This window comes from Equus caballus, chromosome 1, assembly GCF_041296265.1.
Source record: "Equus caballus isolate H_3958 breed thoroughbred chromosome 1, TB-T2T, whole genome shotgun sequence".
Lineage (NCBI taxonomy): Eukaryota > Metazoa > Chordata > Mammalia > Perissodactyla > Equidae > Equus > Equus caballus.
The window spans coordinates 41619318-41645551 of record NC_091684.1 but is presented as its reverse complement, the minus strand read 5'-3'; the positions used below and the strand labels follow the sequence as shown (position 1 = coordinate 41645551).

Here is a 26234-nt window from a genome sequence, read left to right as displayed (position 1 = left end):
GACGCCACCTCAGCATGGCCTGATGAGAGGTGCCGTGTCGGCGCCCAGGATCCAAACCGGTGCAAAACCCTGGGCCACCGAAGCGGAGCATGTGAACTTAACCACTCAGCCACCGAGCTGGCCCCATAGTATCAGTGTTGATTTTAGTGATACTTCTTCAGTTAAAACTTCTCTCCTTCCCAGTAACCACGAGACTGGCATTGAACCTTACATGTCCGGTGGGTGGTGATTGCATCAAAGTTGAGTAAGATGTCCTTCTTGCTGTTCAGCTGTTTACAGACTTTACCAATATCCTTAGGGTGCCTTTCTCTGGGAGGTCCCAACGGGTGACTGCAGCCGACTCAGACTCTGCTGTACTAAATAGAATGTATGGAAGAGGCAGCAGCAGTTTCCATTTGTGATATCAACTTCCAAAAGCCCCAATATCTTCTCCACAGGCATTTTTTCTCTAAATGGAATAACTACACGCCGAAAACAACCACCACTGCAATCTAGTGGAATGGACTGTACTTTCAAGGTTGTCTATTAGGGTTTACTGTACTTCCTTGTATATTTCAGAGGGACTAGTTAAAGATTTGTTCTTAAGATATCAGGGCTAATGTTTTTAAAATTTGTTGGCTGGGTCTGGTTATTGTTCTTTTGGTTGTAATCTACCTCCAGACTTGCTTATGTGCTCACATCTGTTACCCCTTTGAGCATCAAACCATTTGGCTTCACCATTTTCTGGTTGAGATATCCTTTGTATTTTAAAAATATATTTATTTCCAAATTTAATATAGAAAAATCAGAATTAGAGACAAGAAAAAAAAGAATTACCTAGAATCACCTGACCTTCAAGGTGATTAGCATTTTGTCTTCTGTTTTCCAGATTTTTTTCTCTGTAGACTTATACAAATAAATACATCTCTTTTAAAAATAGGATTAATGCAGGCTGGCCTGGTGGTCCAGCAGTTAAAAGTGCATCAGTGGCCTGAGGTTCACTGGTTCAGATCCCGGGTGCAGGCATGGCACCGTTTGACATGTCATGCTGTGGTAGGCATCCCACATATAAAGTAGAGGAAGATGGGCATGGATGTTAGCTCAGGGCCAGTCTTCCTCAGCAAAAAGAGGAGGATTGACAGCAGATGTTAGCTCAGGGCTAATCTTCCTCAAAAAAAAAAAAGGGATTAATGTTAATTTACTCTGTGACCTGCTTTTTCATTTGGACATAACATGATGTATTTTTAGGTCAGTAAATATAGATATGTATATTCATCATATGGATGTACCGTAATCTATTTAACTGATGGACATTTCGATTGTTTCTGATTTGCCAATCTTTTTATTTGTTTCCTGCTTTTTCTCCCCAAATCCTCCCAATCCCCCCACAGCTGTATGTTTTTAGTTGTGGGTCCTTCTAGTTGTGGCATGTGGGATGCTGCCTCAGCATGGCCTGATGAGCGGTGCCATGTCCGCGCCCAAGATCTGAACTGGTGAAACCCTGGGCCGCCGAAGCAGAGCGTGTGAACTTAACCACTCGGCCACGGGGCCAGCCCCTGATCTCACTATTTAAAGTAATTTACTATGAACATCTTTGGGTAATGATTCCTTTTTCTGAATATGAGTTTCTTTGAGGATTAGCAAGACTAGCAGGGAAAATCATAGTTAGACATTGCATATTCTCAACAAAACTTGAGTAATTTTATTTCCATAGAAGAATATGTTTTAGAATAAACTAAAATTGAAAAAAAATTTAAAGAAAGAGATTTTTATCTTTAAAATTTGAAAACGTATTGCAGTAGTCCCCCTTGTCTGCGGGGGTCCAAGACCTCCAGGGGATGCCTGAAATTGCAGATAGTACTGAACCCTATATATAGTATTTTTTCCTATATATACATACCTATGATAAAGTTAATTTATAAATTAGGCACACTAAGAGATTAATAACAATAGCTAATAATAAAATGGAACAATTATAACAATATACTGTAATAAATTGCCAACATCAGTAGTCTTGAACTTTGGGGCCTTTATTAAGTAATATAAAGGCTACTTGAACATGAGGATTGCAGTATCATAACAGTCGATCTGAAAACGAAGATAGCTGCTAAGTGGCTCATGGGCAGTAGCACGTACAACATAGCTACCACTAGACAAAGGGATGAATCACGTCCTGGGCAGGACGGAGCAGGATGGCACAAAATTTCATCACGCTTCTCAGAATGGCAGTGCAATTTAAAACTTACAAATTGTTTATTTCTGGCATTTGCCATTTAATATTTTTGGACCGAGGTTGACTACAGGTAACTGAAACCGTGGAAATTGAAACCGCGGATAAGGGGGGGACTACTGTACAAAACACATAGGTGACTACACTAAAAGTAGAAAACTCCTGCAGAAATACATAAGAACACATAAAGTATAATTACAGAAGAATTATAAATACATAAGAATTCTAGAAAAAGATTCAAGCTATTAATTTTCAAAATAACAGGGAAATGAATTATGATTTAACGTATTTTGAGGTCACTGGATATAATGATGGAAAAGAAATAAAATTGATCCATATAAGCACATGTCACATTATAAAAATGTCAGGTGTATCAAAAAATTAATACATCTTAATCATATAAAAATATATAGAAGTCTGAAGAGCATATTTGGCCAGCTATAATTAATGATCACATGGAAGCCATCAAAGACAACAGGAATACTTTAATATATTCTTAAAATACCCTATAATATGATATAATATGTAATATATATGATGTACAATAAAGTACATATCAAAAGGAAAGAAAGCGAACAAAAAGTATATAATTAATAAAAATTTTACTATACAAAAAAGAACCAAGATATATTTTTAAAAAGTGGATGAGGTCATTGTCTAGAGTGTAATTAATTAATATCAAAAGGGACAAACACAGAAATATCATAAGTCGCCTATTACACGGAAAAGTGCATATTCTTACTAGTAACTAAATAAGTACAAAGTAATCTCAGCGAAAAAAACAGTAAAATTGCAAACATGACAAATTAGTTAGAATATTTAGAAACAGGTATGTTTTGGTAGCCTGATAACTTGGCTTTGTCTTTCTGGAAAGGGAACTGATGATACATAATGAGACCTATGAAATTGTTCATAACTTTTAATACTCAATCATTTCCCTTTAGGTTATACAGCCCATGGAAATAATCTAAAAGGAAGAAATAAAAATAAACATTTATAATTGTAAAACATTCGAAGCTACTCAGGTTAAGTAATGAAAATGAAGTGAGAATGATTTTTTAAATTGTTTACATTTTTATGTAGTGTCAGAAGCCTTAACATACTTATCTCATTTAGTCCTCAATGAGTAAGCTGTGGTGCAGATAGGACTGGAAATTCAGAGTCGGGAAGCCTGGCTCCGTGTCCTGCATCTTCCAGGTGTGGGACTTTGGCCAGTAGTTTTCAGAGCTATAAATATTGGATCACACGCCCAGCCTCCTTAGCTCCCAGGTTTTGAGTAACAAATGAGATAATACATGTGAAAGTGGAGCTTCTACTATTGTTGCTGGCACGCTGGCTTCTTGTCCCCCAGGATAGAAATCAAGAGAAACATCAAAAGGGAGTAGAAAAGTAAAAGTTTATTAGCTTGTGCACAGGGGAGGCACAAGGGAGCCGGTGCGGAAAGGAAAGGGGCAGGTGACCAGCTCATTAGGGACTTAGTCTGTGGGGCTTTGATTAGGCAAAGGCTGGGGAGGAGGGCCTTGTCATGCATTGAGAGGCGGGGTTTTCCTTGCGCTTGCGCTGTTCGACGTGCCACCACATGCATTCCATTATCATTAGCCTGCCAGCCTTCCATCCGTGGGTGTGATTTTACTATGGTGTTGGGGCTAAAGTCACCGTCTGTGGACTCCCGGGTGCTAGGGCGCATGCGTAAACCTGGGAGCGTCCGGAGGCTGCGGCATGTGCATCTGGGTGGCCTCTGTGTGCTTCTCCTAGCTTGCCTTATCTTGTTAGGCCAGGGGCCTTGCAGATGAACCTGTCTCCTTAGGCCCATTCCTGTATGACTATAAGCCTGAGAGGGCAATAATTAAGGTGGCTGCTTTTGGCAAATGAATCTTCAAACTGCACTCTGAGGAGCAGGTAGGTTTGGAACGCTTTTAATCAGAAAAGGACCAGTGAAACCAATGCCCAGCAACAGTGAGGGCCGAGTTCAAAGGGGACAGAGTGGAGGTGTAATTAGAGAAGTAAAGTGGGTTTGTTTGCACTGCGTGGGAGGGAGCAGAATGTAGAGGGAATTCAAATCCACTTGCTCATTTTTTTATTGAAGATATTATGCAGACAACAAAAAACCTTTGAGCCCTAGGAAACTCATAACCTGACACTGGTTTGGCTTCTAGCTTCCTCATTCCTCCATCGTCCTGCCTTTCATAACACTACTCACTGTGACATATGGCTCACATTTGGCTCCGGGGGATGCCCCGCCCCACATCCTTCCCCCATGTCGTTTCTTTTCTTCTAGTCACGCAAAATCAAGGCTGAGGCTGTCTGCCATGACCCAGCCTACCCGACCTGGAGTTCTAGAAGCTCCTTTGGCACTCCCCTGTCTGCATCACCAATGGGAGAGAGGGGTGGATTTGGCAGAGATGCATGCTGCAGCCCCAGGTTGCATGACAAGGTCCCAACTCTAATAGCTCATGAGGCTGACCTGGGGCAAAGGTCATCCCTGTGCTGGTAAGCGGGGGTTCATGACTGAGACAGCCAGCAAGAGAGCTGTGAGTCTGGGGTAGGATGAGGAGGCTTCAAACCGGTGCACCTCAGAGTGGTGGACTTACTGACTGGGCTTTGGGTCAAAGATAGCAATAATCAGAGCAACAACAACTACAACATCTTGTCTGTGTGTGTGTGTGTACATTCTGTGTGTGTTTCACTCTTCACCCCATAGAAAGTGCTGTGCTAGCCATTGTCTGATTTGATTATGAACCCCACCTCCCCACACTTATCTCTGAGTGGACCCAAATCCCTAGACCATTTCTTAATTTGGGTGATTTAGACAAACTACCACGATTTCTCCAGACTGGATTAAATGCCACTTGGGCCTCATCAAATTCAACATCTTCCTGTGTGTCCCGTATTTTCTTTGATACTTTGTATAGGAAATCATTATATTTAACCCTTTTGGCAATGCTTTGAGGAAACTATTCTTAGCCCCATTTTACAGAGCAGGAAATGGAGGTTCCTCGATGTTAGTAACTTGCCCAGTGTCGCAAAGCAAGTAGGCTTCAAAACAGGTTTCAAATCCAGGTGTGGGCTTGAATCCAAAACCCATACGCATGCTACTTCTGTGCATTCCGGAGGGAGTTTTTCTGGGCCAGTGACCTGGAAGAAGGTAGGAATTTTTGCAAAATTTTCCTTAGGGACCCAGAATAGAAGTATGCCACCAACTGTGTGGTTTCTGGGCCACTTCCTGCTAAGTGGCAGTGTTAGACAAAGTGCCAAGGCTGTCTGTGTGCTCTGTGCCTACACACAAGGAGGCAAGCATTTTTTTCTTTAATGCGTGTGTTATTTATTTTCCATAGAGAGAACCCTTTTCCTGACAGCCACTTTCTTTCCGAAGCTTAGAACACTGGTTCTAGGTACTTTTGTTACAAGCTTCTTTGGCACAAGCATGTTTGCCACATTTTCCCTGTGTAACAAAGTGGCCGTAAGGCAATATTGTTGTAAAAGATAGAATAACTGGTTGACAGTTTGGTTTCAACTAGAAAACATGGAGATAAAACTTACTGAAAGTATGAAATAAGATAATATAAAGCCAGATTGCATACTATGCTAGAAAATGATAGCATATCAGTTTGCACATCCTTCGGTGAGGACAGTCATTTCTCCCACCCGTCAAAAGCAAAAGTTGACCCAGCTATGACAACTATAAAAGGGGTGGCTGGTCGTTCACAATGGTCTTCCAGCATTAATTATTGATACTTTAGCTAATTTACATACAACAGCTTATTCTCCAATGCCATCTTTAGCAAATTTGTCCTGCAATATTAGAAATTAGAAGCAAAAGAAGAATCGAGCTCTTCTTCGTACCCCTCTCTCCCCCCCCATAAAAGAAATGGTTACATGATTCCTGATGAGTATAAGTTTCTTGAAAACGGTGAAAATTTTTTGCTATTTGATCCTGGAGAACATGATGTGGACAGAATTTGGGGATTTGGGGTTTGGGCACAGAATCTGGCTGAGACAATTTGGTGAAATGTCAGGACTGGGCACATGATGGAACATTTAAGTGTAGTCCAGATATGTACTCCATGTTTCATTATGTCCTTTTTAATGTCCTTTTTTAATTTTATTTTCTGTTATTTTATCTTTTACGGCAAAATTGCCTTACTGCCAATTAGTTATGTGGTGAAAATATTTGGGGCGAAAGTGCTTGTGGCAAACATGTCTACAGCAAAGATGGTTATGGTGAAAATACCGGACACATAGAAAACACCACATGCCCTGTAGAAGGACGGAAAGCTTTCAGCAAGGAAGAGAAAATTGTTCGGAATCCCTGCCCCTTTACGGTTCAAATGCCATTCAAAACATCTGTTTCTATTTTAATTGTTTGTCTTTTGGAGAGAATGAAGGGTGATTTCAAGATAAATAAGAAGCAAAATATCCTCCTGAACCGAAAAAACCCAGTACCTGGCCATCTGGAAAGATTTGGTTTGTTTGTTTATTGCTGGAGTGATAGAAAATCTGTACAAACACCCATAATTAAAATGCAGCTAATAAAAACCAAAGGTTCAGAGATTATTAAATACTGTTCTCTATTAAAGTAGTTCCTTCTGGCTGATTTTGAACTGTTTTTGAAAACCAAGCACTTGTTTGGAGGCAATTAGTAAGATCATAACAAAGTTTCCACAGAGGACTAACAAAGCCTGGAGTTTATTCTGGATCTCTGCCTGAAGGGAGAACAAACAGCCAAAAGAGAGAGAAAAACATTTCTGTGGACAGATTAAGCTCTGGTGGGTGTTCGTGCCCACAGGTCGCAGCAGCCCCTTAAGTCAAATATGCTATGATTGGGATCAGAGCCCTCTTCCATAAATGCAGCAGTGTGGAACAATATAATTCTACCATCTGAATCTTATGTATTTTCTTGTTTGCTTACTTTTCTTATTGGCTCTTTTTTGCCTGTGGTGAATGAAATTTGTGTATAATGAGATACCTATCCTAACTATACATTCAGTGACTTCCAACAAACGCAAACACCTATATACCTCAAACCCTTATCAAAACATCCAACAGGGGCTGACCTGGTGGCACAGTGGTTAAGTCTGTGCACTCTGCTTCAGCTGCCCAGGTTTGTGGGTTTGGAACCCAGATGTGGACCTACACACCACTCGTCAAGCCACATTGTGGCAGCTTTATATGGTCCCACATATAAAGTAGAGGAAGATTGGTACAGATGTTAGCTCAAGGACAATTTTCCTCAAGCAAAAAGAGGAAGATTGGAAGCAGATGTTAGCTCAGGGCCAATCTTCCTCACCAAAAAAACAAAACATCCAACATTGCCGTTACCCCAGAGGCAATGGCTGTTTTGACTTAGCAAATTAGTTTTCACTATTTGAGGTTTTCATTTAAGTGGAATTGTATGTAGTTTCTTCTATGTAAGACTTTGACTCAGTGTAGTGTTTTCATTCAATTTCATCAATGTTGCATGTACTGGTAGTTCATCCCTTTTGTTGCTGGGTAGTAGTCCATTATATAAGTATTCTACAGTTTTGGGTTTATGTTTTTCGGAGTTTTTTGTTTTGTTTTATTTTTTATCTGTTTTCTTATTGATGGACTTTTGGCTATTTCCAGTTTTTGTCCAATTAAGTTGCTAAGCATATTCTTGTATTCTTTTGTGGATACAGGCATACCTCATTTTACTGCATTTTGCTTTATTGCACTTCACAGATATTGATTTTTTGCAAGACCCTCCACCAGCAAAAAGACTACAATTGCCTGAAGGCTCATGGTTAGCTTTTTTAAGCAATAAAATATTTTTTAATTAAGGTTTGTACGTTTTTTTAGAGATAATGCTATTGCACACTTACTATTACAGTATAGTGTAAACATAACTTTTATATTTACTGGAAAGCCAAAAAATTCATGAGACTCATTTTATTGCGACATTCACTTCATTGCAGTGGTCTGGAACCAAACCCGCACTATCTCTGTGATATGCCTGTACATATTTTCTCTTGAGCAGATGTTGGGAATGCAATTGCTGAGTTGTAGAGAAGGTAAATGTTTAGTTTTATTAGAAAGTGCCAGGTTTTTTCCCCAGATGGTTGCACTACTTTACACCTCCGCTATCAACGTAAGAAAGTAGGTCCTTGCTGTCATTAGATGTTCTCAGTAGCATTTCATTCAGTTTTAAATTGCATTTCTCTTATGACTAAGGACATTGAGCACTTCTGCATGTGCTTACTGACCATTTATATATCTTCTTTCGTGAAGTGACTGTTCAAATCTTTTGCCCATTTTTAAAAATTGGGTTGTCTTTTTCTTACTGAGTTGTCGGTGTTCTTTGTATATCTTCATATGGTATACAGATGTATGTACGAGACCCTCCCTTTCTCTGGGGAGTGGGGCCCCAGGCACTTGATCTTTTTGTCTGTAGTTCCCCTGGAAACGATGCCAGGCATTCTGCCTTGTTTAGTACTGTATTTTCAGTGTCTAGGATGGCTCTGGTACATAGTAGGATCTTATTTACTGAAAGAATCAACAAACGAATAGACTAACTGACTTTGAGGCCCTTTTGTGCATCCACACATTATGTTCTTGAATTTAATGGCAGTGGTGAACAAGGAAATAGAAAAAAGAAAATTTTAATGTCACCCTTGAGTTATAAAGTACACTTGGCACAAAGGACTCAGGATACCTTCAGGGGACTTAGTCATGTAGGAGAAATACTGCTGGATTATCTCATGGAGTAGCCTGATTTGTCCCTGTTTATGAACCTTCTGGTGAAGCCACCACTGCTGTCTAACCTGCCACATTCTGGACTCTATCCCAACCCCTTCCAAGTCTTGGGTTCGGACCAGGTTTGCTTGATGGATGATCAGAACATCTAGCTTTGGAGGGTTTTATATGGCTTAACCCAGCCAATCCTGCTGTGCCTTCAGCGCCTTCCTCTTGGATCTCTCTGACACTGATGTCCATCCCCTGTCTGACTGCCCCTTTGCTGAGCTCTGTGCCTCACTAGCAGGCCCTTCTCCCTTGGTCTCGAAGCCATTTTCCTGATCCTAATCAAGCTGGCTCCAGCTTTTCCTGCTTGGAGTACACACTGAATAATCAGCAGTAGCATCCACGATGGTAGAGAACTTCGCTATTTATGGAGCATTTTCACATCCGTTATCTCATTTAAGCCTCTAGACTGTCCTAGTTGCATTCCTTTTTTTTTTTTTTTTTTTCCCCCAAAGGAGGCAGATAAAGAGTTGAACTGATTTGCTCCAGAATATAAAAGTTGCCCTCACGTGGCCTGGAGTTTTCTAAGCCTCGCTGGGTCTTGAACAAAGAATATGAGTACTTTCTTAACTCTGGTGGGTGTACACAGGTGGTGTTTAAAAGGTTCCAGAGACTTTTTACAGTTCAGAGACGTGGATTACATCTGTCATTAGAATTTTAATTATCACATGAAAGACATATATGGGTAGTTCCCAACTGTTTTTTTTTTTTTAAAGATTGGCACCTGAGCTAACAACTGTTGCCAATCTTTTTTTTTTTCCTGCTTTTTCTCCCCAAATCCCCCCAGTACTTAGTTGTATATTTTAGTTGTGGGTCCTTCTAGTTGTGGCATGTGGGACACTGCCTCAGCATGGCCTGATGAGCAGTGCCATGTCCTCTCCCAGGATCCAAACAGGTGAAAACCTGGGCCGCCAAAGCAGAGTGCACAGACTTAACCACTCGGCCATGGGGCCAGCCCCTCAACCTTTTAATTTAACCACTCTTATGGGTTCCCCTGCCTTACCCTCCTTGGATCACATGTTATTTAAGAGTGTGTCCACCAAAAACTGTATTTATTCATTCATTTTATCTTCTTTATTCATCAGACATATGCCTTCTGGTCATATGACTGGATCCAGTTTAGGATCAGGATCAGATAATTTGTGCCCTCGCTGGGCTGGTTTTATCACAGCCAAAATAAAGACATTTGAGATTTGAATTAGCCTCCAAGACTGATAACTGGTACATCCATTTCTGCAGGGCTTTTTGAAGGATTAAAATGTTCATACTCTGATTCTTCGGAAAGTAGAAGCAGAGTTCAGTGCTTGTGAAAAAGTAGCCCCAGGGCATCGACCTCCACTCGAGAACTAAACTCTTATAAGTCCCTGATGTCTCATATCTGGGTGGGACTAAGACACGTATTACCGACTTTATCCCTTTACTCTGTGATCTGGGCCTCTCCCTGGCTCCCTAGAGAGTGGGTCTCAACCAGCCTTACTCTAGTATTTCCTCAGTGGTTGGAATATTTGGGTTCTTTTCAGTTCATGCCCATAGGACTTGGGGAGAACAGGCGTTTATAGAAACAAAGACATTCACCCAACCGTTACCTTAAGGTGCACAGTTTTATATGTCATCAAACCAGAACTTTTACATTGTAGCAATAATTGTCTCATTCAAATTATACTTTCAAAGGGTCATGAAGAGTATTCGAAAGGTAGTCTGTTTCTAAAGTAGTGGAATTGGTAAATGATACTCTGTATGCCAATTATAAAAGAGCCATTTCAGTTAAGGAAGACTATTAACATAATTTGTTATTTTATTTCTATATATTTATTATTTTATTAATCAAATATTGTGCTTGATTTTGGCTTGTTTTGTAGGGGACCGAGCAGAAATCCACCAATGTCATCTATCAGGCCCACCACGTGAGCAGGAACAAGAGAGGGCAGGTGGTTGGAACAAGGGGCGGATTCCGAGGATGTACCGTGTGGCTGACAGGTATGCCATGTTGCTATGTGTACATTTTTTTTAATTGAAAATTGACATGTGACACACAGTTTTGAGGAACTTAGTATAACATATTATATGTATTATGTATTTATTTTAATGTTAGAAGGAGGCTGAGGGGCTGGCCCAGTGGTGGAGTGGTTGAGTTTGTGTGCTCCTCTTGGTGGTCTAGAGTTTGCGGGTTTGGGTCCTGGGTGCAGACCTACACATTGCTCATCAAGTCATGCTGTGGTGGCATCCCACATACAAAAAGTGGAGGAAGACTGGCACAGATGTTAGCTCAGGGTCAATCTTCCTCACCAAGGGAAAAAAAAAGAAGGGGCCTAAGAGCTGTAGTAGAAAGCCTGGATGTAAGTCCTAACTCTATCATCAGCGAGAAATAGGACTTTGATCAAGTTATGGAACATCTCTAGTTCTGTTTTCTCCTCTTTGGCAGGAAAGGATGGGACAAGTTGATTACGACATTCCTTTTCAGCGCTAAGGAATTCCGTAATTCTCGTGTTCATGGCTAAACACATTTACTAGCAGTTATGAATGGAGTTTTCCTAATTGGACCTCAAGCATTTGACTGTCCATAAAGTTTTGAATGTTTAGAGCTATTCTTTATCATTTTCTGATGTTTTAACATTCTAGGGAACTGTTTCACTCAGGGTAAAAAAAACACATAAGAATCTGCACAAGAAGGAAAACAAGTGATTTCTATTTGGCTGAGGATTGCCCCCCCCCAATTTTTTTTTTGGTGAGGAAGATTGGCCCTGAGCTAACATCTGTGCCGGTCTTCCTCTATTTTGTATGTAGGACACCTCCACAGCATGGCTTAATGAGCAGTGTGTAGGTCTGCACCCAGGATCCAAACTTGCGAATCTGGGGCCACCAAAGCTGAGCACGCAAACTTAACCGGTACACCACTGGGCCAGCCTCTCTTGTGTTATTATAGTACAGAATGTCAAAGCTAAGAGTTAGTGACAGAACTGGAGTTAGTCCTGGGCTGTTATGTTATACTCTGAGTACAAGGTAGAGGAAGTTGTTTCTTGGGACTGTAAGTCTGACATAGCCTGGACCTAAAAGGAAAAACCGTGTTCATTGCATGAACATGGTATTTCAAATAGAGATGAGTTCAGATGCAAAGATAGGTTTATCTAGGTTATGAAATCAACTCATGTGTTATGATCTGCTCACAAATGCTGACTTATCTGAAGATAATTCTAAAGAATATTGCAGGGAGGGACCTGCTTTGCATCTTTCATTGCTCTTCTGAGTGTTTCCCATTCCTGTCTAAATCAGCCTCATTCTTCTTTTTCAAGTTTGTTCCTAGTGCCTACGGCACTTGCTTTGGTTTCCTGATTCCATTCATTCCTGGTAAAACAAGTTTTTACAGTTTCCAGGGTGAGGTTAGACAGTGGCCAAGGAGCTGCTATATTCCAATAGGTGGTATTCACCTGTCGTGATTCCTGAAATGTTTCCCCTGGCTCCCTCTGAGAGGCGTGGTGTTTTCTGGTAGATATATCACAGCTGTGTTCCAGACGTTTCCCTCTTGTTATGTATTTGATTCATATGTTTGCCTTCACATGTTTGCCCAACTTTTGAATTGGGACATAAACACAGAGTCCATTTTTTCTTAATGTGGAACACCCTTGAGAAGAAAAGAGAAATGGTAGAAAAGAAAAAAAAGGAATCTGAAGGATATACTTACCCTTTTTCTACCTGTTAAAAAAAAATCATCTTTTCCCAATTTATTTTGTATTCTTTTGTTACAGAGGTAGGATATTGACCAGGCAGACCAGAAGAAACCAAATCCTTCAAATCCAGGGACTTGGATTTGAGCCCCAGCTCCACCTACATTAAGTGTGTGACTTTGGACAAGCCAACTAACTTCTCTAAACCTCGGTTTCCCTATTTTTAAAGTGAGAATAAAGATAGTACCTGCCTCCTAGAGGTGTAGGTAGAATTAAATGCACACGTGCACTTAGCACAGCGCCTGGCCCGTAGGAAAACTCTCAGGAAATCTAATTAGTGTTTCCTCAATGTATTAAAATAACCATGGCCAACAATCTAGTTTAATACCATCACTGTGATTTAGCGCTTACTTTCCAGAGAGCTGAAGCGAAATTGGAGGAAATTTCTATGATTTCTCTCATTTTGTGATGTGAGAGAACATACCAGAGATTCAGGAGATCCATTTCTCCTACCCCACAACCAGACATAAATTTTAAGAGGAATTTATCACATTTGTCTTCATTCAAATGATATTTAGTTACATCGTAATATAATAGACAATGTCTTCAATAATGATGTACAAAGATTGCCAACATATTCTTCGTGTAGCCATTTCTTCTAATGATCCTTGTCAAAGCCAAGGGGATGACTTTAAAACCTAGCTAAAAATATGGCAACTAGTGGTTTACGCCTCGTATCTTGCCTTTCTTTCCAAGTCTCCTTTCTGTCTTTCCTCTCTGTCCTTCATCCCTGCTCTTCTTTTACTTTTTCCATCTTTTTCCTCTTTCTTCCTGCTGTCTTCTTTGTATTAACTTCTTGACTTTCTTTTCTTCCCCCCTAACTTTTCCTCTTCCGTGCCTGGGTACTGTCTGACAGTGGCTTGGCATGATGGAATATTCTTCAGGTTCAGAGATCTTTAGGACAACTGAATTTTTAGAGTGCTGCTTTTCCTAGGTAGTTCAGATTTTGAGCTCTTAAGTAATTTTGGCAAGTTGTATTTCTTTCTCCTTATGGTTTCTCTCGTACACAAATTATAAAGTCTGTTCCAATCATTGTGCTGTGAAACCATGGTAAAAGGCACCAGGTAACTCTGTTCTCATGTCAAGACTCTAAACACCTAACAGTAAATGGCAACTCAAATTTATCTACAGGATGGTTCTCTGTCTTCATGTGGGCGGTGGGCCTGCCAGTCTCCTGGGGCCGACTGCTGTCAGAGGGAGATAGGAGAACACTGTTGACAGATCTGATTTTTTCAAGAGAAGCCAGAGTCTGGATTTGTATGCACAACTCTCTAATCTTTAAAATACTCTGTAGGCAAAGTAGAACTCATCAAGGACCATACGCAGCCTCCCAGGTCTCCCTATTTTTGAACCCGCTAGCTTTGAAAACCTATAATCCTAATAATGAACAAATTGTTATTTTAAGATTTGAAAGAAATACAAGTACTTAAGTTGTAGAAAACTATGCCTTTTCTAGATTTTAATTTGAGGTCAATCAAATGATTGCAATGAGGGTGTAATTACACAAATTACTGGACCAAGTCACAATCTATCGTCTTAAACAATCGGGGACAATGCCAGTCTTGTCTTGCCTATTCTGAACAGGTCTCTCCGGTGCTGGAAAAACAACGATAAGTTTTGCTCTGGAAGAGTACCTTGTCTCCCACGCCATCCCTTGCTACTCCCTCGATGGGGACAACATCCGTCAGGGCCTCAACAAGAACCTTGGATTCTCTCCTGGGGACAGAGAAGAAAATATCCGGCGGATTGCCGAGGTGGCCAAGCTGTTTGCTGATGCTGGTCTGATCTGCATTACCAGCTTCATTTCTCCTTTCACAAAGGTAACATGATTTGGCTGCACGTAACTCCCACACACAGCGCCAGTGCTCTCAAACTGCGAGGAAAATGAGGAGGGGGAGAGGAGGGTGAAAAAGAATGTTATACTTTCAATTTCCCTCACTTGTTTCTTCCTTCCCTCCCCTGCTCCCTCATTTCCTCTATTTAATATTGGTTACATGAAGAGAGTTCTTTCATTTCCAGATGTCAGGGCACCAGCTGGCATAAACCCTTCCACGTTCACAATTGTAAGGGACATCTGGCCAGAGGAGAAAGGAAGAAAAACTTTAAACTGTAATTTCATTTCTTTAAAAAGTCAGAATGCTTAGCCTGCTAAAGAAAACAGCAGTTCATTACCAACTAGAGCAAAATTTCTGGACTTAAGGACAAGTGTCCCACCACCTCTGCAGAAACCTCAGTGTTATCTTAAGGCTATGAAATTCCAGAGCACACGATGTTTTGTGATGAATTTCATTGTGAAACCTCTTCTTACATTCTTACTCGTATTTTCTTTCAGGATCGTGAGAAAGCCCGCGAAATCCATGAATCAGCGGGACTGCCGTTCTTTGAAATATTTGTGGATGCGCCTCTAAACATTTGTGAAAGCAGAGATGTCAAAGGCCTCTACAAACGGGCCCGAGCTGGGGAGATCAAAGGTAGGAGAACCAGCTCAGCGAGCGGCACCCTTGCCAGTTACTTAGCTGCCAGTCCCTCTCAGTCTGTCCCCAGAAATCCCTCTGAAGTTTCAAAGACTGCTTTCCAAAATTGCATACAACATACGCAAGTTTTTATCAAACCATAATATATTCATTTTGTTCATGGGCTTATTAAAAGGTGGGCTCGTAATTTTCATGAACTGTCACCTCAGCCACAAGCAATAAAGTTCAGAGCACTCCAATGGTTATGGATTTGTGAGTGTGTAGAAGGAGTGTTTCAGACTTTTTCCTTCTCCTTGTCTTCCTTTTTGATTCTAATCAGCTGCAGAGGGCTTGGACTTAGCCAGATTTTGTTGAAAATTGGGGCCTCAACAATATAGTTGTATATTTTCTTCCTATGGCCAGAGGTCAAGGATGGCCGTTTGACCTTTTCTGTTATAATCTGAATTCTTACTTTAATAAATTATTCTCACATATGTTATGTCTTATTGATTAAAAAGATTGTTCTGTAGGTGCAGGTGTGACGTTCATCATCTGTCTTGCAGGGTTTACGGGTATTGATTCTGATTATGAGAAACCTGAAACTCCTGAGCTTGTGCTTAAAACCAACTTGTCCTCAGTGGATGACTGTGTCCAGCAGGTAGTGGAACTTCTGCAAGAGCAGGTGGGTGGACTGGTTGTCTTATTCTTTCTAATTTAATGAAGTCGTGAGAGATCATCTATTCACTGAAGCATTCTTTTTACTGTCTTTATTTCCAATTGTTACCAATTCCACTTCATTTCAGAACATTGTACCCCACACTGTAATCAAAGGTATCCATGAACTCTTTGTGCCGGAAAACAACCTCGACCAAGTGCAAGCTGAGGCTGAAGCTCTCCCTTCGTTATCAATTACCAAGGTAAGAGGGTGCAGACTGGCCTGAACAATAGGGAATGTATGCATAAGGGAAATGCAATGTCCAGGAAGAAAACCACTTCATTTTGCCAATTTTTTTTTTATCTCTTCTGCAAACAAATTTGTCACCAAGAGTTGCCAGAAGGCAGCTGATCAATGCCATGTAGATGCAGACCAGGAAGGTAACTTCTGTATTTCCCTAGGACAATTTTACAGAGTTGTCATTATGCCTTCAGTAATAGGCAGAAATTATTTGTTGGCAGCTGCTAAGAAAACAGTTTGTCCAGAATACAAGTGCTTCTTGGCAATCTAAATGGAATTTGAAGAAAACAAAGAACAACCCGGTCCTAAAATGATATGAATGCCTTGATCTTTGGCTGCTCTGCAAGTTCCGCTCTTCCCTCATCGGGGAGGGTCCAGTCTGAGGAGAGAGGGAGGCAGCTTTGGTTGCATTGATTTACTACCCCAAAGATATAAGATGCAACCCCAACACACTGTCCTGCAGATGCCTTGACCTTTTTATGGGTCAGTGTTAATTGGTCCACACAAGGTGATCAAGTCTTCGCTGGTAACTTTTCATTATCCATTAAAACCTTGGACACCTTAATGAGAGACAGAGTAAGTTGGGAACTTGCTTCAGCTCAGGAAGTCTCCATACTCTAAGAAGTCATGACAAATTTATATACAGAGCCCCCTGAATCTAAAAAATAAATTCTAAGTTCTCCAATGCTCCGGGAAGATGAGAAACACTTAGTTATGATTACAGTGTAGAAGGGTAGTTCCGATAACAAAATGGGCTGCCAGGTACAGAAGAACTTCAAATAATTTAAGGATTAATGTTTTTGATCCTAGAGATGACAGGAAAGGCTTCATAGCAGTAACGCATGAGCTGCAATTTAAAGGATGAATAGGAGTTTTTAGGTGGAGAGGAGGATAGGCCTGAAACCACATGTATGTTTAGACTACACATTGTCTGGCATTTTTGGTGAATAGGCCCCCAAGTGGGGAGTTAGAGTGGGTAGAAATCCCTACGCAAGCCCCAAAGGACCAGAGCTTGAAGGGCTTCCAATATCATGCTGAGAATTTGGACTTTTATGTTAGAGTCAATGATTTGCCCAATTCACTCAAATAACTTGTACATTCAGTGAAAAAGTGTAGCCAAACTGGAATTTTTGCGGAAAAAAAGAAAGAATGAACAGTGAATTTTCAACACACTTGCACATCATATGGGTTGAAAGAGCCTCAAGTGTTCCAATAGATCATCTCAATTTGAAATCTTTTCACCACTCTCCTGTAGACTCAAACTCATCTGGCCCCTAGATCATGAGTCAGCATAACATACAGGAATACTTAAAACATAAAAGGTTCTGCCCTCATTCTCCTGTTAACTGTGTAAGAAAGGACTCCGCTGGCGCCAGATGGCTGGAAAACAGAGCTTATGGAAATGTTCACCTGCTTTCCTGTTTTGCAGCTGGATCTTCAGTGGGTCCAAGTTTTGAGTGAAGGCTGGGCCACTCCCCTCAAAGGTTTTATGCGAGAGAAGGAGTACTTGCAGGTTTTGCACTTTGGCACCCTGCTAGATGGTATGAGTTTTTTGTTTCTTACTCTTCATTATTAAAGAAAAAAAATATTTCTCAGAAGTCTTCACAAGAACAAGAAATGTTATGCCTTGGTTTGTAAATCTCATTGTGAAAATATCTAGATCATTTACAGTGCGTCCAATTCTATTGTGTATCAGCCTCCATTTTTAGCATTTTTTTGGTTATCCTCAAAGGATTATTGGTTATTTAAAACTAAAGAACTGAAAAATGAAGGTTTAACTTGCACACAAAGCTGAGAGAAGGTTAAGTCTGCTTCACCTCCACCTGCCCTTTGCTGGCCCTGGTATTCAGAAGGCAGTAGACAGTCAGAAGCACTGTTGCCAGCTGCTGGGACCATCCTGGGGCAGCCAGGATGCACTCAGTGCACACTGCTGACTGGCGGGGTGCCTCCCACCCTCCAAGTTGGTCTGTTATTGCAGCAACTGCTCTCCTTGGTGGATAGTGAAGTGTTGATATTCATGTCCACGCATGAAGTATATTAGGATGGCTTCACCCAGTAAACTCCAACAAGGGTTGTTAGGGCAGCTTCCTGTGCACAAGCTGAATGGCTTTTAGAGAACTGATCTGGTCCAGGTCGGAAGCATGTGTTATTCAGAAAACTTCTGGGACTTTCTATGATCATTTTCTTCCTAGAACTACCTCAGCTTATCAAATGGAGCTTGTCTATGTCAAGACCTTGGGGAATGACTGATTAGTGGGGAACGGGTGGTGGTAGAGTTGTGCTAAATTTGTAATACTGAGCAGGGCTCCAAACCCTTTAGGAAGAAAAATCAAATCAGATGTTCTTTCTTGGGAAAGGTGTTCATGTTCTGGGCCTGTGCCTCTGCCTGGGGAATGGGGTGTAAAGCCAGAATCAGAACTCAAGAACTCTGGTCAAAATGAGGTCTCTCTCCTTATTCCTCTGCTGTGGCTGATAATGTCCCACAACCTGAGACCTTCATTTCTTGGATTAAATAACATTCCAAAAGACACCTGATTTACTTATAGCTTGCCTTAACAATAATAATGCATATCTGTACAGCATTTCTCTGTTTTCAGAGCATTCTCTCAGGCATTATTTTATTTGATCCTTATGAAAGCCCTAGAAGAGAGGCAACTATTATTATACTGCTTTACAGATGAGGAAACTGACCTAAGGTTAAGTCCTTTTCTCAAGTTCATACCATTGATAAGTGAGGGGTCCAAGACCAGAGTTGAGAATCTCCTGACTTCTGGCCTGGTGCTCCCTCCATACCAGGCTGCTCTCCTGATGTCCTTTCCAATAAAAGCTAGAAAGCCAGGATGTGTGTACAAGAAAGGCTGACATTTACCTTGATGTGTTAATTTTGACACATGCTGAACACAAGCTGGATCAAGTAAATGTCGCTGGACTCAGCAACCAGCCACAAACAAGAGGTTGAGTTGACCATGAGCATTCAGGCCAGAGCTGTGAAAAAGACAAAGTGAACCACATTGAAAGTGAGGACCTTATTACAGACACAGTACTGTCACCTTTGACGAGTATTTGTTCCATAAAGAAAAACACCAGGGCAGTGGTTGTGGTTGCAGAAGTAAGTGTTGATGGAAATCAGGGTCCTTAACCTGGGCTCTAGGACTTCAGAGTGAAGGGACAGAAAACATCCTAGACTAGGCAAGAATAGTCTGTGTGTTAAGAAGGGGAGAAGGGGAATTTTCCTGGGCTAAGAGTTCATAGCTTTTGATAGATTTTTAAAGGAGTCTTTGATCCAAAAAGAAGAACAGCTAATGCAGATATTCTATTTGGATAATTTAGGCAAAATCTCTTGGCCTCCCTCTCACACCATTCCAATGTCATTTTATGGTGTTCTTCAATTTGCAAAACATATTGCTTTTCTTTTTCTTATTTGACCCTCACTACCATAAGGTGGATGAAACACTTATTATTGCTCCCACTTCCCACATAATCTGGTGTCTATTCCCCTAAGCCCACCAGTCTGGGGATATGAATGAGGTCACTTTCCCATTAATACTTGAATCCCACTCGTTCCCAGCCCCTACCTGCTCATACAGAAATCCTAGTTCTTAACAAAGCCTACACCCACGTGTTTGTGGGAGTTCTCAAGGAGTATGTTTCCTGTGCTGTCGAGTCAGGCCCACAGCCGTATACCACTTGCCATGTGGATCTGTGTGGCTCTCTGCACCCACAGAGGTGCAGATCCTGCCCATTCACTCCAGCCACTGAAGTCCTTGTACCCACAGGGCTGTGGCAGTTCACCGACTCTTTCTCAAGTGGGAGGAGGATGCTCCTTTCCTCTGTGCTAACCCCGGTAGAGGACCCTCTTGCAGGTTGCTTAAGTCCCACAGAGTTAGAGAATTGAGTGAAACAACTGTAATCTGTACACAGGCCTTTATTCTCCTGTGGTTGCTGGTGTGGCTATGTGAGGGGAGGTTAAGACCAGAGGTCATGCTGTTTCTATAACCCTCACCCCACTCCACCTTCAGGCCTGTTTCTGGGACTCTCTGCAAGACTCCTTCTTTCCCTGCAGGGCTTCTGTGCTGGCTGTGCTGTGCATCTACCCCTGAAACCAGAGTCCACTAGACATGTCTATGCAACCCCAGTTGTAGTTAGGATTCAAAAGTTCCAACACCCTCCAGAAGCCTCCTCAACTCCCAAGTAAATCAATTAATAAAAATAGGTACCAGGGATATAGTATGCTGCCCCTCTTCACCTGAGCAGAGGCAGGAAATCAGAGAGGGTAAGAGTGAGCTGTGGAGCCAGACGGTCTGGGTTCACAGCCAGTGATGAGCTATGAACCTGGGGCAAAGGCCTTAAACCCACTGGGCCTCAGTTCCCTCATCTGTAAAATGGGGATTTAATAACCATACCCATCTCATTCAGATGGTGAAAGTTTAAAAGAATAAACGGCTTTCTAAGGCAGGACTTGAGGGCTTTCCATATATACTGCCAGCATTTATTCAGCACATAATGTATTCCGACCCTGGCGTTTGACATGGGATATCACATTGAATCTGGATAACACACTGTGAAGATATTTTGTCCATATGAGGAAACAAGTACTGGAAAGTATAAGTAACTCACTCAAAGAAGCCTGGATTCAAATCCAGGTTATCCCGGGTCTAGTATCTGTACTTCTTCTACTGGGCATAGTTTCACGTCCTCTAAACATCTGGGATTCTAGGATGTTCGAGAGTAGTTTGCTTCTACATCTCTTAAAGTCTGGTCTGGAACCATTTGACAGTAGTTATAATAACACATATTTGTAAGAGACAGCTTCTTGCTGAAGTTGCGGGGGGGTGGCTACTGACATGTGTTACAATTATTATAAAACAAGTAATTATCTGAATGATGCTTTTGGGTTGCATTAAACAATATTCAATACAAATTCTGGTTTCACCAGCTTTTGCCTGTCAGATGTTCTCTATTTTTAAAAATAGCAGGTGCAAATATCTTAGTATATTCGTTTGCTGTATGTGTGAATTTTCATAATAGGAATTTGTTCTTTGACATTGTTGCTTTAAGATTATTTTGGTGGATAGCTGAAAACGTTTCTTACTTGTGCTTGTATTTCTCTAGGCGTGGTCATTCCTGGTATGTACTTTAACTTTCCAAGTAGTTAAATTATTGTAATTCAATATGTTACATTAATTAGAAGTGGTTAAGAACATAACTAAAAAAAAAGATCCAAATGAACCAGTTGGAATTGCTAACAATTCATGATCCAACCAGTTAGAATAGAATAATGCTATATCTTTCTGTTGATGGAGTCCAAAAAACAGAAAATTTCTGGATCAGACACAGCTGTTGTTTTTAGTGTTGTCTTTAGCTGACAAAAGTAAACTGGTTTCTAAATTATTGTTGCACATTTTGTTCCCGAGATTTTAAAAATTTATGATCCTTTCTGCTAATTACTTCTACTGAATGTTGGTCCTCATTTAGTTACACAAATCTGGACCTTTTTTTCCTATTGCATTTATAAAATGTTTTCAATGGATGATGGATAGGTCAATTTTAGATGCAATTTAAAGTAGATGCACCTGGTTGGATTGTGGATGATTGTCCTTCATTTGTTTGTGATGTGTGATTATGCATGAATTTAATTTCAAGCTATGATGATTGATAGTTAGAGAACTTGGAATAAATACACAGTTGCCTTGACTGTAAACATCTGCACTGTGCCAGAATGAAAAGGTAAAATTCTGAAAATATCATTTATCTTTGGTATTGTTTTTATCATTGTTGTTTTCCTGAAAAAAGTCTAGTTAAGCAATAAAAACTAATTTAGTTTTTGTGTGGAAACAGTCCCAAACAACTGAGGAGCAGATCTACAAGGTTAAAACGACAGGCTTGAAAATTATTTAAAGCAAAAGCAAAATTATTCAGTTGAACATGGAGTTATGTCTTGGACTAACCAGGGCTAAAACACTACACTACTCTTTGCCAAAGTGAAATATACCACAATCAGATCATCAGGGCCGTTCCCACCAGAGCTGAAGCAACAATGGAAAAAGACTGACAGCCCTAATCGATGTTTAAAGCCATGGAGAATGTTTCAGCACAGAGTTAAATTGCTGGATAAGTTTATGTTTTAGGAAGTTACTAAAGATGACAAAACCACAGGAAATCTGCTTACACTCATAGGGAGTTGTACCTATAGGTGTCTGAGATCAGTTGGCATTACTGCTCAGTAGAACTCCTTTCCATAACATCCCACAGATTAGCTCTCTTATCCTGACATCCTGTCAGGGAGTGCCGTTTCCTCAGTTCAGATTTTCACTCAAGGCTGAGATGAAGGTGGATCAGACGCTACACTGGGCAGGGTCCTAGTGGACCGAAGGAGGCGATTGCAGCAGGAAAGTGGAGTATCCCTTGCATTTCAACCCAGAATAATGGATGGGAAACAGCACTGCAAGCATGTTGCGGGCAGAGCTAGGCTTCCTCCAGCGTCCTGCCCACCTTTTGCTTTGATTTTGTTTTTACTTTGTTTTGATAAAGTCACTCCTTATAAGCAGGGTGGTCAGTAATCCACAGAATGCATGATTTCTAGTGAGATCATCAACATGTTATTCTTTGTTAGCTTCTCCTCCTTTTTCTCAACTAGACTATGTGGTGGGTTTAATGATCTTTTATCATAAACCTCCGTTGATCTAGAGCTTTACGGTCTGCCTCCTCCCAGCAACCAAGGGATTTACATATTATTTATTATCCTTTTCTTCAAGTGAGGAAACTGAGCACAGAGAAGGTGAGCAACACAGGTAGTACATGTGAGAGCACTTGACTTTGAGTTTGGTGTTCTCTGCACAGGGCTTGGACTGCTCTTGTTGCCCACGAACTTTAAAACAAAGGAGTTACTTGAATGGCAAAACCCATGCACTCTGTGCATAGTATCTTACTTGTGGTTTATAAAGGGTTCCAGAGCAGGTTGCAAGATTTCATGAGAGGCAGGCATTCTTTATTGCTGGCGGTTGCTGTCCATATCCTGTGACATTCTTTAGGTCCTAGTAACTTTTGGAAAGTATTTGAAAGGTGTGAAGTGATATACCTGGAGACTTTGGTTTCATAGCTACTAAGGAGAGTGTTATGTCCAAAGGAATATATATATATATATATATATATATATTTTTTTTTTCTTTTTGAGGAATATTAGCCCTGAGCTAACATCTGTTGCCAATCCTCCTCTTTTTGCTGAGGAAAACTGACCCTGAGCTAACATCCATGCCCATCTTCCTCTACTTTATGTGTGGGATGCCTACCACAGCATGGCTTGACAAACATTGTGTAGGTCCACACCCAGGATCCGAACCAGCCAACCCCGGGCCGCCAAAGTGGGACGTGTGAACTTAACTTCTGTGCCATCAGGCTGGCCCTGCTCCAAAGGAATAGAACTCAGATCTCAGATCTTTACCTCTATAGAGGTGCTCTAAATGTTGGATTTTGAAAGTTAGCTTTGGAAGACTTCATTAATCCATGGTACATTTCCTGAAATCCATAAATCACAGCATTTGTTTCCTCTGGAGTTGAATGTTTTCTTTATTCAACTTCCTTTCATTCCCTTCTGAGGCTTGAACTTGAGAACTCCCCCAAAATCTCCCTAATATTCGTTAGTGTTATACACTTAACTATGTGCCCCCATTTGCTCACCTGTAAGTACAATTAAGAGACTAACATATTTGTTAGAATGTTAGGGCACCATTACAAAAGAAGGAAAACAGGTGTGTAATTTCTTTTACATTATCTGGCTTCATTAAGAAATTACATGTTTCCAGGGAACCAAATTGTATCCTTTTAAGCTCCAAACTAAAAAACAACTAAACCTTTTAACCATTTTATCTAGAAACATTTAAAAAATATTCTTACCTCTAAAAATACCCAAACAACAACTTCTTATTCACTTAAAAAAAAAAAAAAAGAATGTTTTAAACATATGGAAACTTTAAAAAATGACTCCATCGTCACTAGTTATGCCAGTTATTAAGCTGAGCTCTAATGTACTAATACCCTGAGAATTGGGGAGCTGTGGGATTGTTGGCCCCATTCTAGAGGACCCCCCTGACTTTGTATTTTTAGTTTCTGTATTAATTAGGGTTACCAGAGAAACAGAACCGTTTGTGTGTGTGCACGTGCACAAGAGAGGAGATTTTTAAGGAATTGGCTCATGCAATTATGGAGGCTTGGCAAATCCAAAATCTGCAGGGTAGACTGGCAGAGTTACAGTTCAAGTCCAGAGGTGACCTGCTAGCATAATTCCCTCTTCTTTTTCTATTAAGGCCTCCAACTGATTGCCTGAGGCCCACCACATCATGGAGGGTAATCTGCTTGACTCAAAGTCTACTGACTTAAATGTTCATCATATCTAAAAATGCCTTCAGAGAAACATCTAGAATAATGTTAGACCAAATATCTGGGTACTGCAGCCTAGCCAAGTTGACACATAAAATTAACCATCTCCATTTCTAATGTGTGTTTTTAAACAGTCTTCCTGTCCCTTCCTTTATTGTCCAGCTGTCACTTGACATTTCTTGAGGCTGAAAATGTAACTTTTCTGAACACTCCACTCCACTCCTTCTCATTTGTTGCCTTGAATACGGAGAGACCAGAACACCCAGTTGATTTAAATTCCTTTTAAAGTAAGAGACTCAGCATGAAGGTGAGAGGCACTCACTCTCCAAAGAAAGTGCCTGAGCTTTAGTAAATAAACTTTATGTTGTTTTTCACTCTGGGTTTTTCAACTGATGGTTCCCCATTGTAGTTGAGTTAGCAAGACTTGTGATTCCCTTTTCAAAAATATTTCAAGGTGAGGCTGTGCCTGGAGCCCAGTAAACAAACAACACCACGGGGACCACTTGTTTAGGGTTCTGTTGGTTAATGTTAGTTGTCTGATTTTTTTTCTTTTTCAATTCAATGTGTTGGTGGTGAAATTAGAGCCTAAACAGATAGTAAGAGACTTGCCAACCTTGTTACAAGTTTCATTTCCAAGAAAGACTAGAGGCTTTTGTTTTGGTTTGTTTTGCCTACTTTTATTTTGTTACTTGGGTTTTTAAACACTAAGCTCCCAAATGCATTGAGGTCAGGATCATTTTTAAAAAAGGAATTCAGAAGGGAGACACCCGGCCCCCCCATCCTGGTCCCGCAAATTAGATCGCTTACTGAAGCCACCTCTGCAATTTGAAACTCAGCCCATTTTTCACAAATGCCCCATCTCCTGCTTTGAGAAGACCCCTAAGGACTTCTCATCATAGACGCTAGAGAAACCGGTGCAGCCAATGCACCACGTTGGATTTAGGTCTTAATGCCTTTTGCAGGAAATGTTTGGAAGGGACATTGTGTACATCTGAGTCATGCTTAAAGGACAGCACACCTTTATCCCATATTCACACATCACATGGCTCTTTCTACAGATGGCGTGATCAACATGAGCATTCCCATTGTACTGCCTGTCTCTGAGGATGATAAGAAGCGGCTGGAAGGGTGCAGCGAGATCGTCTTGACACATGGTGGACGGAGGGTGGCTATCTTACAAGACCCTGAATTCTATGAAAATAGAAAAGAGGAGTATTGCTCCCGTGTGTGGGGGACAACATGTGCAAAACACCCCCATATCAAAGTAAGTTGCAAAATCTTTGGAAAGGCTTTCTTGATCCCTTTCAACTTAGGACAAAAATAATTCCTTTTAATTCCTTCACCAATGACTTAGGAAAACCGAGGTTACATGGAAGAATGCATTTCTAAGGGAGGTTTTGCAGGCCTTGCCTTGGAGATCTTTTTAGAAAGAGGCAAAGAAATGTCTTTGTGTTCGAGGCCTGATCTAGATGATATCTTCAGTCCTGGGCTCTTGTGATGGCTGTTGCCCTCAGCTCAATGGGAAACAGCTGGACTGGGTGGAGAATTTAGTCAAGCATTATGAATAGAGGACCAAAATCATAGTCATAGCTATGCACAAAACTATAGCCAGAGCTTGCAGCCTTGCTTATCTTGAAAATTCACAGGGAAAGTCAATTTCTTCATACAGCGTGGGTCCAACCAACCACTGGAAAGAGACACAGAGTTTATTCTCTGTGGCCAGTGTTGGCGGGGGGTGGGGGGGGGTGGGGGTGGGTGTCGGT

At 40.9% G+C, this 26234-nt stretch overlaps 1 protein-coding gene across 2 annotated transcripts in view; it reads left to right on the top strand.

The window, feature by feature from the left end:
* The window catches only part of PAPSS2 (3'-phosphoadenosine 5'-phosphosulfate synthase 2), a 78746-nt gene that overhangs the window by 37974 nt on the left and 14538 nt on the right, over nucleotides 1-26234 (top strand). Inside the window, exons 2-9 of one of the 2 annotated variants that reach the window (XM_005602385.4) lie at nucleotides 10825-10942; nucleotides 14272-14507; nucleotides 15020-15158; nucleotides 15704-15822; nucleotides 15944-16057; nucleotides 17525-17636; nucleotides 21208-21222; nucleotides 25530-25735. In XM_005602385.4, coding sequence (XP_005602442.1) covers nucleotides 10825-10942; nucleotides 14272-14507; nucleotides 15020-15158; nucleotides 15704-15822; nucleotides 15944-16057; nucleotides 17525-17636; nucleotides 21208-21222; nucleotides 25530-25735 — 1059 coding nt within the window. The remainder of the gene's footprint in view (nucleotides 1-10824; nucleotides 10943-14271; nucleotides 14508-15019; nucleotides 15159-15703; nucleotides 15823-15943; nucleotides 16058-17524; nucleotides 17637-21207; nucleotides 21223-25529; nucleotides 25736-26234) is intronic. The other variant, XM_005602384.4, reaches the window with a different exon arrangement.